This window comes from Camellia sinensis, chromosome 12 (assembly GCF_055761805.1).
Source record: "Camellia sinensis isolate YWXY chromosome 12, ASM5576180v1, whole genome shotgun sequence".
NCBI lineage: Eukaryota > Viridiplantae > Streptophyta > Magnoliopsida > Ericales > Theaceae > Camellia > Camellia sinensis.
The window spans coordinates 106,775,786-106,790,685 of NC_138972.1; the positions used below are offsets into that span (position 1 = coordinate 106,775,786).

Consider the following 14,900-nt stretch of genomic DNA (forward strand, 5'->3'; position numbering starts at 1 on the left):
ATGGTCTTGTCAGTTTTCCTAAAGACAAGTTTTGGACTTTTATGATGTATTTGGTTGAGGGATTTGATGAGGGATTTGGAAAGGGAAATGGAAAAGGTAGGTGAAATGTGAAAAAAAATATACCTACATTTCACATAGTTTTACACACCTTTTCCTTTTCCCTTTCCCTTTCCAAATCCCTCCCCAAATCCCCCAACCAAACACAGCATTAGTTGATTATTATACGTTTGAATCATTAGATAGGCTCGACTTCCTCTGCACTCTCTCGACTAACAAAAAAATAAGAATACATTAATTTTACTTCAAAATTTATTTAAATTCAAACTTGATGTGTTATGGACCACTAGACTGCACAATTTAAATTATAAATAATGTTTTGAAAATTTTAATATAGACATGTATCGTTAGATTGCTATATTATTCACGGCAATTACGTATTTTGAAAAATTATTTTTTGATCCACATATTTTAACTTCAACGTATTTTTCAAAATACCTTTTCTAGGTTCAAAATATATCGATCCTCATGGTTTGACTTCTAGCTGTAAGCCCAAAGATGCAGCCATTTCCATCCCCTCATGGCTTGACCTCTAGGCGTCTAAACCCAAACAACAAGCAAAGCTCAATCGTGGGGTTTGGTAAATTTTTTGTTTTTTATTTTTTTAAAATATATATTCTTATATTTTTAAATTTAAAAAATTACATATATACACTATAAAAAATTAAGATATTCAAGTTAAACTCAGGTTCGATTCGTTAAAATTTATTTAAGATTGACTCATAATATAAACAAGTCAAACTTAAATACATTTTGACACTTGTTAAATTTTAAACTCAAATTTAAACAATCTAATACTGAGTTTGATTTTATTCACATACTAAAAAAAGCATGACTAGTAAAATATAGTAGAATTCACACTATCAATACACTTTTTTGATATGGAGTTCACTGTTTTAGACTAATCATAATTTGTATATTTTTCACACTCCAAAAATATGAATAAAATCGTTTTTACCTAGTACTCGGCTCGATTATATTATCCTATTAAAAAGAAAGAAAAGGTCAAAAATTGTGACAAGAATATCTTAAAAAAAACAAAAAATAAATAATAAATAAAAAAACATAAAAATTCATAAATTTGGTTTTCCGCGTAGTCCCCCGAGAGAAGTTTTCTATTATTTGACTGGTGAATGGTGTTTTCCCAAATTTTCTCAGAGGCGTGTGTGCTTGACTTTTTTTTCCAATTACTCATCAGTTGAATTTTTCCTAATAGTAATAAAATATATATTTATAAAGCCTACTTAGAACCCAGTTTTATGTGAATTTCTCTCTCCATTTGCTTTATCTTTCACCAAACAAACCTAAAAATGGCAGACGCATTGGCACAAGAACAGATTGCAGAGTTCAGAGAAGCCTTCTCTTTGATTGATGAGGACTCTGATGGTTTGTTCTTCCACACTTCTTTATTTAAACTAAATTTTACTCACATTTTTTATTATCATAATGGGAATGACTCTATATAAGGTTGTAAATGAATTGAATTGTTCGCATTTTGGATTGGGTTCGGGTTCGGGTTCGGGCTCGGGCTCGGCTCGTTTAGTAAACGAACCAAACTCGAACTCCCATAAGTTCGATTTGTTTATTTTTATTTAAATTATATAAATGTACTATTTATGCATTAAATAATATATAAATAATAGGATAAATACATTATTTATGTATTAAATAATATTAAAAAAATCTTATTGAGTCGAGCCAAGCTTGTATTTTATTAATATTAACAAGTCAAGTCAAGTTTGAGTCCAGTTAGTTATCGAGCCGAGTTCGAACCCAATTAATTATCGAACTGAGTTCAAACTCAATAAACGAGCTCGATAAAGAAACAAGTCGAGCTCTACTTTCCTCTATACCCTTATTCTCTACACCTCTCCATATTTTATCTTATAACTCTCATTCTGAGCTTATAATGATGATTCAACTCATTCAATTTATAAATTGAAGATGAGTTATGCAAAAATTTAATTTTTTTCACAATTATAAAGGAATTGGGATAGCTGTTGTACAGCCCAAGGTGCTCATTTCTGAGCCCCAATTTAGTAATCTAAATATTCACTTTATAAGGTACATCGAGGTTAGTATACCTACAAAAAAAAAAAAAAAATTAAATTAAATTGATTGGATATCAAATAGCTTTGTATCTCAAAAAAAAAAAAATTGATAAATTACACTTTGCCCCTACTTTCATACTTTGGCCCTTTATGTTTTATAATTTTTCCAATTTACTCCTAAATCTAATTTCTATTCAAAATTAGATAGAAAATACCCCGATAATGGTCACATAACATAAAAAATAAATTATTGTATCGAGATTTGAGTTTGTGTCAAAGGTGTGAGTCATATATAACAAAAAAATTTCATGTTACGTGATTGTCAATGTGTCATTTTCTGTCTAATTTTAACATAAATTAAATTTTAGAGTAAATTGAGAAAAACTTGAAACATAAGGGCCAAAGTGAGAAAAAAAAAAAAACTTTAAAGGCCAAAGTGAAAAAGTGATCAAACATAAATGGGGCAAAGTATAATTTACTCAAAAAATAACGGTAAATGTAATTTGAAATATAAATTGAATACAAATATAATTCGATAAAAATACTATCAATATCGAATCAATTTAATTTTTACAATTATATTTTAATCAATATATCTTAAAAAATTAACTGTCAAAATAAACTTCAAAATGATTTTTATGGACTGCACAACAACAATAGTTGTTATGAGCTGCACAATATCCATTCCAACTCCATTTCTAAATGAGCTCAAATTGGTTGCATCTCACAAATCAAATTAAAATTAAGTTTAAATGACTTAAATATATGTGCCCATTTAAAACGAGTACCACTTGTTCCATCCTCACTTCCACCACAATCACCACCAGTTCATTACCACTTCCACCACATTATACCATCATCATCACCACCGTCTATTAAAATGATTTTTGTTTAAAATAAAATAAATGAGTTCGATAGATTGATTTGTCCAATCCATATCATCTCAATCTAATTTATTTAAACTTGTTTATTAATTTCAGGTGTTTAAATTGAATTGTTTAGTGTAGTTTCTACGAACCAATTTAAACGTTAAATAAATAATTGACAAATGGGATGGTGCACAGGCTTCATTACCATGGAAGAAGTGGCAAGGGTGATTCAATCTTTGAATGAACATCCAACAAAGGAAGAGGTTGAAGACATGATAAGCGAAGTTGATATTGCTGGAAATGGGACCATTGATTTTGAGCACTACTTGAATATCATGGCAAGAAAAATGAAGGTATATAGTGCACACAAAGGAATGTTCAATTTGTACATTAAGATTGTGTTTAAAAACTTTTTTTTTTCTTTTTCTTTTTCTTTTTTTAAATAAAAGAAAAATATAAAAAAGGGTAAATTAACTCTTTTGAAGTTTGATAAAAATACATTAAATCTCACAAGTTTCATATAATTACATTAAACTTCTTTCAAATTTTAATTTACATAACTCCTAGTTTATTTGTCATCAATAATTCATTAGTTATATATATGAAAAATAACGTCTTCATCTTTTTCTATTGAAAATTGTATATTTAATCTTATTTATTTTTGTATTTTCACACCACTCTTTTTAACATTACTAAAAGGGAGGTCGGAAGTAATTATGCTACAATTATAGGCTTATTGTATTTCTATAAATTTTAGAGTTCAATATAATGTACCCAAAAAAAAATTGAGAAAACTAAAGTAAGAAATTAAATTTATTTTTCTTAATAAATCAAAGGTCCAAACATAGCATAGGGGAACAGGCTTGATGGATCATTTGGTTTTTGGTTATTTTATTGACAAAATTAATGTGTTAGAAATTTTTGCAGGACAATGTAGCAGAGGAACTAAAAGAAGTTTTCAAAGTATTTGATCAGGACCAAGACGGTTATATATCAGCCATTGAGGTAAAACCTTAAAAGATATCTACTTTATAGGTGAAATTGGCGTATTGTAGAATCAATCTATATCTATTTGAGTAATTTAAATTTATCATCGCATATGATAAGTTGATTAGAATTTATATATAAAAAATTGAATTGATTAGATATGATCACATATTGATTATAACAAATGGATAATTTATTTTTAAAAAAATATGTATGTCACATAAACAAAAATTATAATTTGATAGTATGATAATGGATATTGGATCAACTTGATTTTTTACATAAATAATTTTTCAATTAGTTGTATGATTACTGAAGGGAGTAAAGTGGTTGAAAATAATTTTTAAAGCAATTTATTATTTTTTTCTAATTTCAAGAGTTCGTTTGGAATGTGGGTTGACTTTTTGTCTTTTTGAATTTTTTAGCCTTGTGCTAAAAAACTTCGTTTAAGATAGATTTTTTGACTTTTTTGATTTTTGTAAGAGAAAAAATGAAATGATTATAGTTTGGATGTGACATTTTGGACGTTTTAACTTATTTTATTATTTTGTGACTAAAATAACATTTAGGCCTCGTTTGGGAACATGTTATTTTAGTAATTTTTTAGCTAAAATATGAGGTAAAAAAAAAAACTTATATGCTTGAAATGACTTTTTGGTTTTTTATGAAAAAATGTGCAAAAAGTAGAGAGAGAGAAAATCTTTAACTTTTTTGTATAAGTTATAGGCTTTTTTGTTTTTTTAATAACTTTTTGACTTTTAAGCTAAAACTACTCTACTTCCCAAACAAGACTTTTAAGCCTCAAAATCTGTCATGCCAAACAAGTGCTTAACCGTTATCAATTTGGCTAGTTGATCAAAACCCAAAAGAAGTCAAGAGTCCCTCCATATATGAAGGTCTAAAATTGTTTCTCTACTCTCCAAGAAACCTTAAGTTTCATTTTTATTTTATTTTGTTATCTAGAAGCCGTCCTGACTAATGTCCATATAGCTTTGAGGACTTTTGAACCTCAATTTCTCTTAATAGAAAATTTAAAATTTCTCTCACTGTTAGGTTGTGAAATTTTAGCCATATTATATGACAAAGTGTATTTGGAACAAATAAACAGCGATTTTGAGAGAGAATCCTCGACAAGTTTGATATTAGTTGAATGTGATTGCGTTTATAGATTGTATTCATACACAATGTGATGATGTAAAATTATTTTATGATTGACATTTTTTTTGGCTTGTGTGTACACAGGTGAGACATGTAATGATAAATTTGGGAGAAAAATTGACAGATGAAGAAGCTGAACAGATGATTATGGAGGCTGATTTGGATGGAGATGGTGTAGTTAGCTATGAGGAATTTGTGAGGATGATGATGGCATCATGAATATATCATATATGAAGAGAATGACACTACATAACAACATAATTAAATATGCTAATTTTCAAATTTGGAGGAGGCATATGTATTCCCAATTTATTGCTTTTATATATATGAGAGTAGGGAACAAATCAAAATGCCAAATGATCCCAAACTGTCTTATCAATATTTTATTTTGTTGGTTTTTATCACTGCGGACCCAAGCATTGCATGAGTTGGATTTAGCAATCGCTTTAGCGTTGGTGAGTTGGATTTAGCAATCGCTTTAGCGTTGGTTTGGAAAGTAGGTTGACTTTTTAATTTTTTGATTATTTTAGCTTGAGATTAAAAAGTTTCGTTTGAAATGGACTTTTAGACTTTTTTGACTTTTATGAGAGAAAAAATAAAATGATTATACTTTGGATGTGACATTTTATCTTATTAACTTTTTAACTTATTTTGCCTTTTGTGATTATTTTAGCCCAAAAAGTTTATGCCAAGCATAACCTTATTAATATTGTTTTTTAGAATATAGTTGTTAAAATAGCTGATGCATCTAATAAATGCTAAAAAAGATTAATTATTTTTTGTCTTTAGTATTTTCTAAACAAATATTTGCAAAATATTTATTATTTTTTTAAATTCCTTTTAGACTAGAAGAATTTGAAAAGTAAAATTTTGAATGCAAATTAAAAAAATTACTAAAAATAAAAATATAAGAAAAATGTGTTTTTTTTTAGCAGTTGCCAACCAAAAATGAATAATGTTAAAACAATTGTTTGTTTCACAATTATCAGCTAAAAAAGACATAGCTAAATGATCTAGCTTTCTTTGGACTTAATATAACTAAAGGGTAAATTACACTCTCCCTTGAGTTTAGGTGAAAAAACAATAAGTTTTATAGTTTTAACATAATTATATCGACCTCCCTTTTAATAAAATTAAAAAAAATAAAACTAATGTAGATAATATGAAAATATAAAGGTAAGTTAAATTATACATTTCAATATAAAAAGAGATGATAATATAATTTTTTCATATTCGACTAACGAAATTCTGATGGAAATGAATTAAAGTATTACGTAAATTAAAACCTTAAGAGAGGCTAATGTAATTATAATTATACTAAACGTACAAAACTTGTTATATTTTCTAAACCACAAGAAATGTCAATGCAACTTACCCTAGCTAAAAGGTGACTAAAAGAACCGTAGCCATTTGTATGCATGTAGAAATTACTTCGTATGGGTCAGTTTTTATCACTTAGATCTCAGAGACATTTCTAAATAAAATAGAATAACATGCAGGTTCATTCTTGGCCATTAGGCGGCATAGCAAAACAATAAAATAAAATAATACTCATTTAATAAGCCTTTAAGATAATATGTAAGGTCTCTTCATCGTCAATCAGAACTGAGATAGTTAACTTGTGGCCAATATCCTTGACACATTGAAGATATATCTTTTAAATCATTGTCTTTGACATTGTGGAGCTTCATTTCTAAATTCAGAACATTCATTCTAGAGTTTAAAAGTTGCACATTCATTTCAAAAGTGACAATCAAATATCACAAAAAATAAATATTTTTATTGTGAAAAAAACATTTTTGAAAATTTATTTTCTACCGAAACAAACGAAATATTAAAAAATTGCATGTATGTAACTGTATACCTTTAAATAAGATTAAATTAAAGTAATAGTATTCTTTCATTTTAAGCTTTAAATTTTGTTTTTCTTAAGTTTATTTTTTCATACTTTATGTATCAAATTATCTAATACCTCCAACTTTGGATCAATACCCGGAAACCCAACTTCCGGTATTTCCAAAAAAAAAAAAAAAAATAATAATAATAATTGCCACAATGACAACACTCGGCATCCAATTTGATCCAAACCCAAGAATTATATAAAATTTTCTTTACTACAAAAAATAGAGGAAAATTTTAAACTAGAGACGAGCCACCCATATAGAAGAGATGGCATATGCACAATTAAAATATTATTGACATGTTATAATATTTTGAGCATATGGCATTCACTATTCAAGTTACTCTCAGATAGTGGGTGTAGATACTCCATTTTTGACCGTCCTCAAGACTTGGACGTCATCGTTTGAACACTCGATGATCATCCATGTTCGTATTCGTTTTGAGTTCCCGAAAGTCTCGGCTGCGCGCCTTGCCTTAGGATCTCTCAACTTATTTGTTTTGTGCTTGGCTGTGGATCAAAGACTTGTGTTTTTGCTTATGAGGGAAGAGGGTGGCTTGTTGGCCATCCCTACAACCCATCGGCTTGTTGGGTATACCTCCTTATTGGAGTGTGAGACCCATTTAGTTTTTGAAAAAGAATTTTAGTTTGGTTTAGGTATAATATATTTTAATATATTATATCTAATTTTCAGAGACCCAATTTAATTTGGATACAATTAGGGTTTTGATTAATAGTCCAAAAATCAACAATATATATATATATATATATTGTTATGTCCATTCGAGGCATGGAAGTGGCTGCCAATTAATTCTTCTTGGTGAGATAATGTGCTGCGGCTGATTGAGATTAAAAAGCAATTCGGTGGGATCAAACGTTTGAGTCAGTTTTGTTTCGTTTGGTTCGACTTTCGGTTCTATTTTGGGTCATTATTTTAGATCTTCTTCAACTCTGGTTCTGAAGATTTTGGTTCATCTATTTGGTGAGGTCTTTCCTCTTATTTATTTGTGATTATTTAGAATTCACCTAAGGGTGGTTTTGTGAGACCATTCGTGTCTCGTTTGTAATCGTTTGGAAACTTATTTGGTTGATAGTGGAATCGGATTTCGATCCCGTGGACGGATTGAGGGAACCACGTAAAATTCTTGTGTTGCCTTTTGATTTAATTTTTCCGCATTAGTTTTTATTCTCATTGATTGATTTACTTGTGAAAAATCACATATTTTCCCTAACAACTGGTATCAAAGCTTACGGTTTATTTGGGTTTATTTATTTGTGTAAATCAATGGAGAGGAATGTGGGTCGTATGTCTAGCGTCAATAGAAGCAATTGGGTAACTTGAAAAACTAAAATAGAGGACATATTATTTTGTAAAGATTTATATGGACCCATTGAGGGTGATTCTGGCAAACCCGAGGGTATGAAAGATGATGAATGGAATAGGCTTAATTGAAAAGCCGTTGGTATTATCTGTCAATGGATCGATGACAGTGTATTTCATCATGTTGCTACTGAAACTTCGGCACATGATTTATAGAAAAAATTAGAGAGTCTTTATGATAGAAAATCAGCCACAAATAAAGCCTTTCTGTTTCGTAAGTTGATTAATTTAAAATATAAAGATAGCAGCCCCATTCCAGAACATTTAAATGAAATAAAAAGTATTGTTAACCAACTTGCTTCTATGAAAATTATTTTTGATGATGAGTTACAGGCTTTGATTCTACTTAGTTCCTTACCCGAAAGTTGGGAGACTTTGGTTGTGACCGTTAGTAATTCGGCGCCCGATGGAGTTGTCACAATGGACTAAGTCACTAGTAGCCTGTTGAATGAAGAAACTAGAAGAAAATCAGCCGGTTCCTCTCATTCGGAAGCATTCATTGTGAGAGGCCGAAGCAAAACAAGGGGGAGGAGTAAGACTCCTCATGGTCGTGATCAAAGCCGTGACAAATCAAAAGATGGTTCTTTTTCAAAGAAAAACATTGAGTGCTATTATTGCCATGAGAAAGGGTACATTAAACGAGAATACCGAAAGCTCAAGAACAAGGAGAAAATGCGTGACAAAAGTGTAGATAAGAAGCAAGAAGACACAACGGCAGTTATTACCGATGATCTCATAGTTGTTTGTGAAGATGATTGTATTAATTTTGTGGGCCAAGAGAGCAATTGGGTGATTGATTTTGGTGCTTCTTTTCATGTGACTTCTCGAGTTGATTTCTTCACTACCTACACCGAAGGAGATTATGGTTCTGTTCGAATGGGTAATGAAGGTCTGTCCAAGATTATTGGCATGGGTGATGTTTGCTTGGAAACAAATTTAGATTGCAAGTTATTGCTTAAAGATGTGAGGCATGTTCCCGACATTCGCCTCAATTTGATCTCTACTGGGAAGCTAAATGATGAAGGCTTCAACAACAAATTTGGTAATGGAATATGGAAGCTCACAAAGGGTTCTTTGGTGGTGGCTAAGTGCAAGAAGACTCATACACTTTATTCGATGTAAGAAAAAATTTGTGAAGGTGTTGTTAATGCACTTGAAAATGATACTTCTACTGAATTGTGGCACAAGCGACTTGAGCACATGAGTGAAAAGGGACTGCAAGTTTTGTTCAAGAAAGAGCTTCTACCCGGTTTAAAAGGTACACATTTTAAAACTTGTGTTCATTGTTTGGCGGGTAAACAACATAGAGTTTCTTTTCATAAAAATGTTGCATCTAGAAAAGAAAATGTTTTGGAGTTGATTTATTCGGATGTTTATGGTCCTTTAAAAGTTAGAACACATAGTGGTGCACTTTATTTTGTTACTTTCATTGATGATTATTCAAGGAAAGTTTGGGCTTTTCTACTAAAAACTAAAGATCAAGTTCTAGAAGTATTTAAGCATTTTCAAGCCATGGTTGAAAGAGAAACAAGGTAGAAATTGAAGTGCATCCGATCAGACAATGGTGGTGAATACATTGGGCCATTTGATGAGTATTGTCACAGCCAAGGTATTCGGCATCAAAAGACAGTTAAGAAGACTCCTCAACAAAATGGAGTTGCCGAGAGGATGAACCGCACCATTGTAGAAAGAACAAGGTGTTTGCTTTCACAAGCTAAATTGCCAAGATCCTTTTGGGGTGAGGCAATGAAGACAGCGGTTGACGTAATCAATTTGTCTCCTTCCTATCCTTTGAATAGTGATGTTCTAGAAAGAGTTTGGACCGGTAAAGATGTATCTTATGAGCACTTGAGAGTGTTTGGTTGCCGAGCTTTTGTTCACATTCCAAAAGATGAGAGGTCCAAGCTTGATAGCAAGTCAAGACAATGTATTTTTTCTTGGCTATGGGCGTGATGAATTCGGGTATAGATTGTGGGATCCGGTCGACAAGAAAATCATTCGAAGCCGTGATGTTGTGTTTCTTGAAGACCAAACAATTGAAGACTTTGGCAAAGGTGATCAACTGGAGCAAAAAACTAGTGATCTCATTGACATGGATCCATCTCCTTCATCTTCAGTTAATGATGAAAATGGGGGAGATGTGTAGCCGCCTATTAAAGATGTAGAGGATGATGCTAATCCTAATGAAGTTGAACCAGAAATTGAGGAAGAGCATCCAACTCAAGAACCGCCACCACAACTTGAGTTGAGGAAATCTACAAGGAACCGACAACCTTCAAGAAAGTATCCTCCCAATGAGTTTGTGTTGATTTCCGATCAAGGGGAGCCTAAGAGCTACCAAGAAGCAATTGAGCATGCAAAGAAAGGTGATTGGAAAAAGGCCATGGATGAGGAAATGAATTCCTTGGTTGAAAACCAAACTTATGATTTAGTGAAGTTGCTTAAAGGGAGGAAAATTCTGAAAAATAAGTGGGTTTTCAAATTGAAGAATGATGGCAAGAATCTGAGGTACAAGACACATCTTGTTGTGAAAGGCTTTGGGCAAAAGAAAGGTATTGACTTTGACGAGATTTTCTTACCGGTTGTAAAGATGTCTTCTATTCGGGTTGTGCTTGGCATGGCTGCAAGTATGAACCTTGAGGTTGAGTAACTTGATGTGAAGACCGCATTTCTTCATGGTGATCTTGAAGAAGAAATTTACATGGAGCAACCGGAAGGTTTTATGGAAAAAGGAAAAGAGAAATTTGTTTGCAAATTGAAGAAAAGTTTGTATGGTCTCAAGCAAGCCCCGCGGCAATGGTACAAAAAATTTGATTCTTTCATGATAAATAATGGTTTTTCTAAAACCACTTCGGATCATTGTGTGTTTGTGAAAAATTTCCCGGATGGCAAATTTATTATTCTTTTGCTTTATGTTGATGACATGTTAATTGTGGGTCAAGATTCTACTATGATAAACAGGTTGAAATTGGAGTTGAGCAAGTCTTTTGCTATGAAATATTTGGGACCGGCAAAGCAAATACTTGGTATGAAAATTGTTCGTGATCGCAAAGAGGGGCTGATTTTGTTGTCTCAAGAAAGCTACATTGAGAAAGTTCTTGAGAGGTTCAACATGAATAAAGCAAAGCCGGTTGGTTGTCTACTTGCGGGTCACTTCAAGTTTAGTTCGAATCAATGTCCTACAAGTGAGAAAGACAAGGAAGAGATGCTGAAAGTTCCTTATGCTTCAGCAGTTGGTTCTTTGATGTACGCCATGGTTTGTACAAGGCCGGATATTGCTCACGTAGTTGGTGTGGTGAGTCATTTTCTCTCTAATTCGGGTAAAGAACATTGGGCAGCGGTAAAATGGATTTTAAGATATCTTCGAGGGACTTCGAAGGTGTGTTTGTGTTTTGGGGATGGTAAACCGATACTTGATGGGTTCACAGATTCTGACATAGCCGGCGATATTGATTCTAGAAAATCTACTTCGGGGTATTTGATGACTTTTGCAGGGGGAGCTGTGGCATGGCAATCTAAATTACAAATATGTGTTGCTCTCTCAACTACCGAAGCTGAATTTATTGCTATTACAGAAGCTTGCAAAGAAGAGTTATGGTTGAAGAAATTTTTGCAAGAGTTGGGTTTAAAGCAAGAAAAGTATGTGCTTTATTGTGATAGTCAAAGTGTTATTCACTTGAGTAAAAATTCTACTTTTCATTCAAGATCGAAACACATTGATGTGAGATACCATTGGATTCGTGATGTGTTAGATTCGAAATTGTTACAACTCAAAAAGGTTTACACAGATGATAATATTTCAGATATGTTGACAAAGACTTTATTGAGGGACAAACATTTAAAGTGTCAAACTTTGGCAGGTATGGTTGATGTCTCCACCTAAGTCGGTAGGGGGAGAATTGTTGGGTATACCTCCTTATTGGAGTGTGACACCCAATTGGTTTTTGAAAAAGAATTTTAGTTTGGTTTAGGTATAATATATTTTAATATATTATATCTAATTTTCAGAGACCTAATTTAATCTGGATACAATTAGGGTTTTGATTAATAGTCCAAAAATCAACAATATATATATATATATATTGTTATGTCCATTCGAGGCATGGAAGTGGCTGCCAATTAATTCTTCTTGGTGAGATAATGTGCTGCAGCTGATTGAGATTAAAAAGCAATTCGGTGGAATCAAACGTTTGGGTCAGTTCTGCTTCGTTTGGTTTGGCTTTCGGTTATATTTTGGGTCATTATTTTGGATCTTCTCAACTCTGATTCTGAAGATTTTTGTTCATCTATTTGGTGAGGTCTTTCCTCTTGTTTATTTGTGATTATTGGGAATTCACCTAAGGGTGGTTTTGTGAGACTATTCGTGTCTCGTTTGTAATCGTTTGGAAACTTATTTGGTTGATAGTGGAATCAGATTTCGATCCCGTGGACGTACCTTACATTGAGGGAATCACGTAAAATTCTTGTGTTGCCTTTTGATTTAAATTTTCCGCATTAGTTTTTATTCCCATTTATTGATTTACTTGTGGGAAATGACATATTTTCCCTAACATCGGCTAAGGCCTTGTGCCATCAGCCTTGTGCCATCAGCCTTGTTTCCTTGTCATCGGCCATAAGTGGTGGCCGATCGGCACTCTTTTTGGTCGATCAACCATGTTTTTGGCCGAGACCTTTCCATCTGCTTTTTGCAGATATTTTTTGCCAACTGTGATAGCTAGTGATCACAATTCTCATCCTCCATACACGTGTATAGAGGGATTGCATTCAAGACTCAAGCTTGTTCAACAAGCTTGGGAATTGAAATTCTATAAAAAAGGAGACCCCTCTCCCTTTCCAGAGATTCTAAGAATTTGAGATACAAGTTCTATATCTCTCTCTCTCTGTATTTTACCTCTCTCTTCTTTTACCCTTGTTTGTGCTCAAAAGTGAAAAACCTTTATACTATTGAACACAAACACCTACTAGAACACCATCCTTTTGTTGCTGAGGTACTGAGGAGTTGGTTTTAGTGTTTTTGGGTTGGTTTGAGCTCAGAAAAGCTGCTGGAGTTGTGTTCTTGAAGGTGTTCTTCAAGAGTGAGAAACTAACCTTGTAATCCCCTATTTTGGTTTAAGCTTTTAGACCTATTTTCATATTGTTTTAAGCTTAACTCTAAACTAAAAAAAGTTCTGATTTTGTATGCTTAAGATCTTTGTTTAAGGTCACTTTTGTGTTGGGGGTTGTTTACCCCCTCTTAGGCCTTGTTTGGCCTTGTTTTGTGTCTTCCTTTTAAGCCATTGGGACCACCTTGTTTGGGCCTTCTCACCATTGAAATCCAGAAGATTTTTAATGGTGGAAAGGTGATTTTAGGAGAGTGTCATCCCCTCTCCTTGTGTTTTGTATGCTAGTATAAATGGCTCATAATAGTGGCATGTTTGTTAAGCTTGTTTTGGCTCCATTTCAGCAAGTATTTGGCGTTATTTTGTGATGCTATACCTCTGTCTAAGGTTGGTTTAATAGCATCATGCATGCACCATGCACTTGTAGTGCAATCCTCTCATTTGCCTTAACATGCATCATGCATTTGGACCATCATTCGTGCATATTTTGGCTCAACTCAAAGGAGCTTTTAGCCTTGTTTTACCATGCTCTAGCTCTGATTTGCATTGTCTTGGTCATGCATGCATTGTTTTGTATAGCCATGGTTCAATCTAGCTTGTTAGCTTTGTGTATCAAGTCCACTAGCATGCATTGCTTAGACTATTCTCATGATTTGGCATCATTTGAAATGATATTTTAGTCCATATAGTATGATCTTGCACTCACATTTGTCACCTTTTCCATGCTTTAGGAGGTTTGTGTTTTAAGTCTTAAACATGAGCCATTATGCATGCCACCATGCTTAGGCCTTTGGGATGCCATCTAAGTGGGTTTTAGGCTTATTTTGACATGTCATAACTCTGATTTTTATTGATTAAGTCATGCCATGTTTAGTTATAATAGGTGTAATGTAATACCCCTTGTTAGCCTTGCATGCCTCATGCTTTTTGGACTTTGGTTCTAGCTTGTGTTGACTAAGTTCAAGCATGCTTTTGGTCTTGTATTGACCTACCTTGGGACTGTTTTGATTGCCCTTGGCCTTTTGGGGCTTGCTTTGTATGGCCATGGTGTAAGTCCCTTTGCTAACCTTGAGCTTTGAGCTTTCTTGCATGCTATGCTTGTCTTGTTTGAGTGGTTTGGCACCATTCCATACATGATTTCAGGGCCTATAGTGTTGTCACACATCCATGCTTTTCACTCTTTGCTCATGCTTAAGAGTTGTTATCTTCATGCCTTGATTATGAACCAAAGTGTATGTATGCTTGCATGTGCTTTTGTACTTCATTTCCATAGCATTTTGGTCACTGATTTGGGCATGGCTGAGGTCTGTCCATTTTTAGTTTAAGTCCGTTGAGTATGTGGTTTGCATGTTGTTGCATGTCTATTGCATTGCATGTTGTTGCATGCTTGTTATATGG

General features: G+C 32.9%; 1 protein-coding gene across 1 annotated transcript; it reads left to right on the top strand.

Annotated features, from left to right (window-relative positions):
• The first annotated feature begins 1,367 nt into the window (after positions 1–1,367).
• LOC114266560 (uncharacterized) lies at positions 1,368–5,408 on the top strand. The gene is made up of 4 exons (XM_082899511.1): positions 1,368–1,443; positions 3,173–3,330; positions 3,905–3,982; positions 5,207–5,408. The coding sequence occupies exons 1-4, from the start codon at positions 1,368–1,370 to the stop codon at positions 5,339–5,341; spliced, it is 447 nt and encodes a 148-aa protein (XP_082755637.1). The 3' UTR covers positions 5,342–5,408.
• Positions 5,409–14,900: the final 9,492 nt, after the last annotated feature.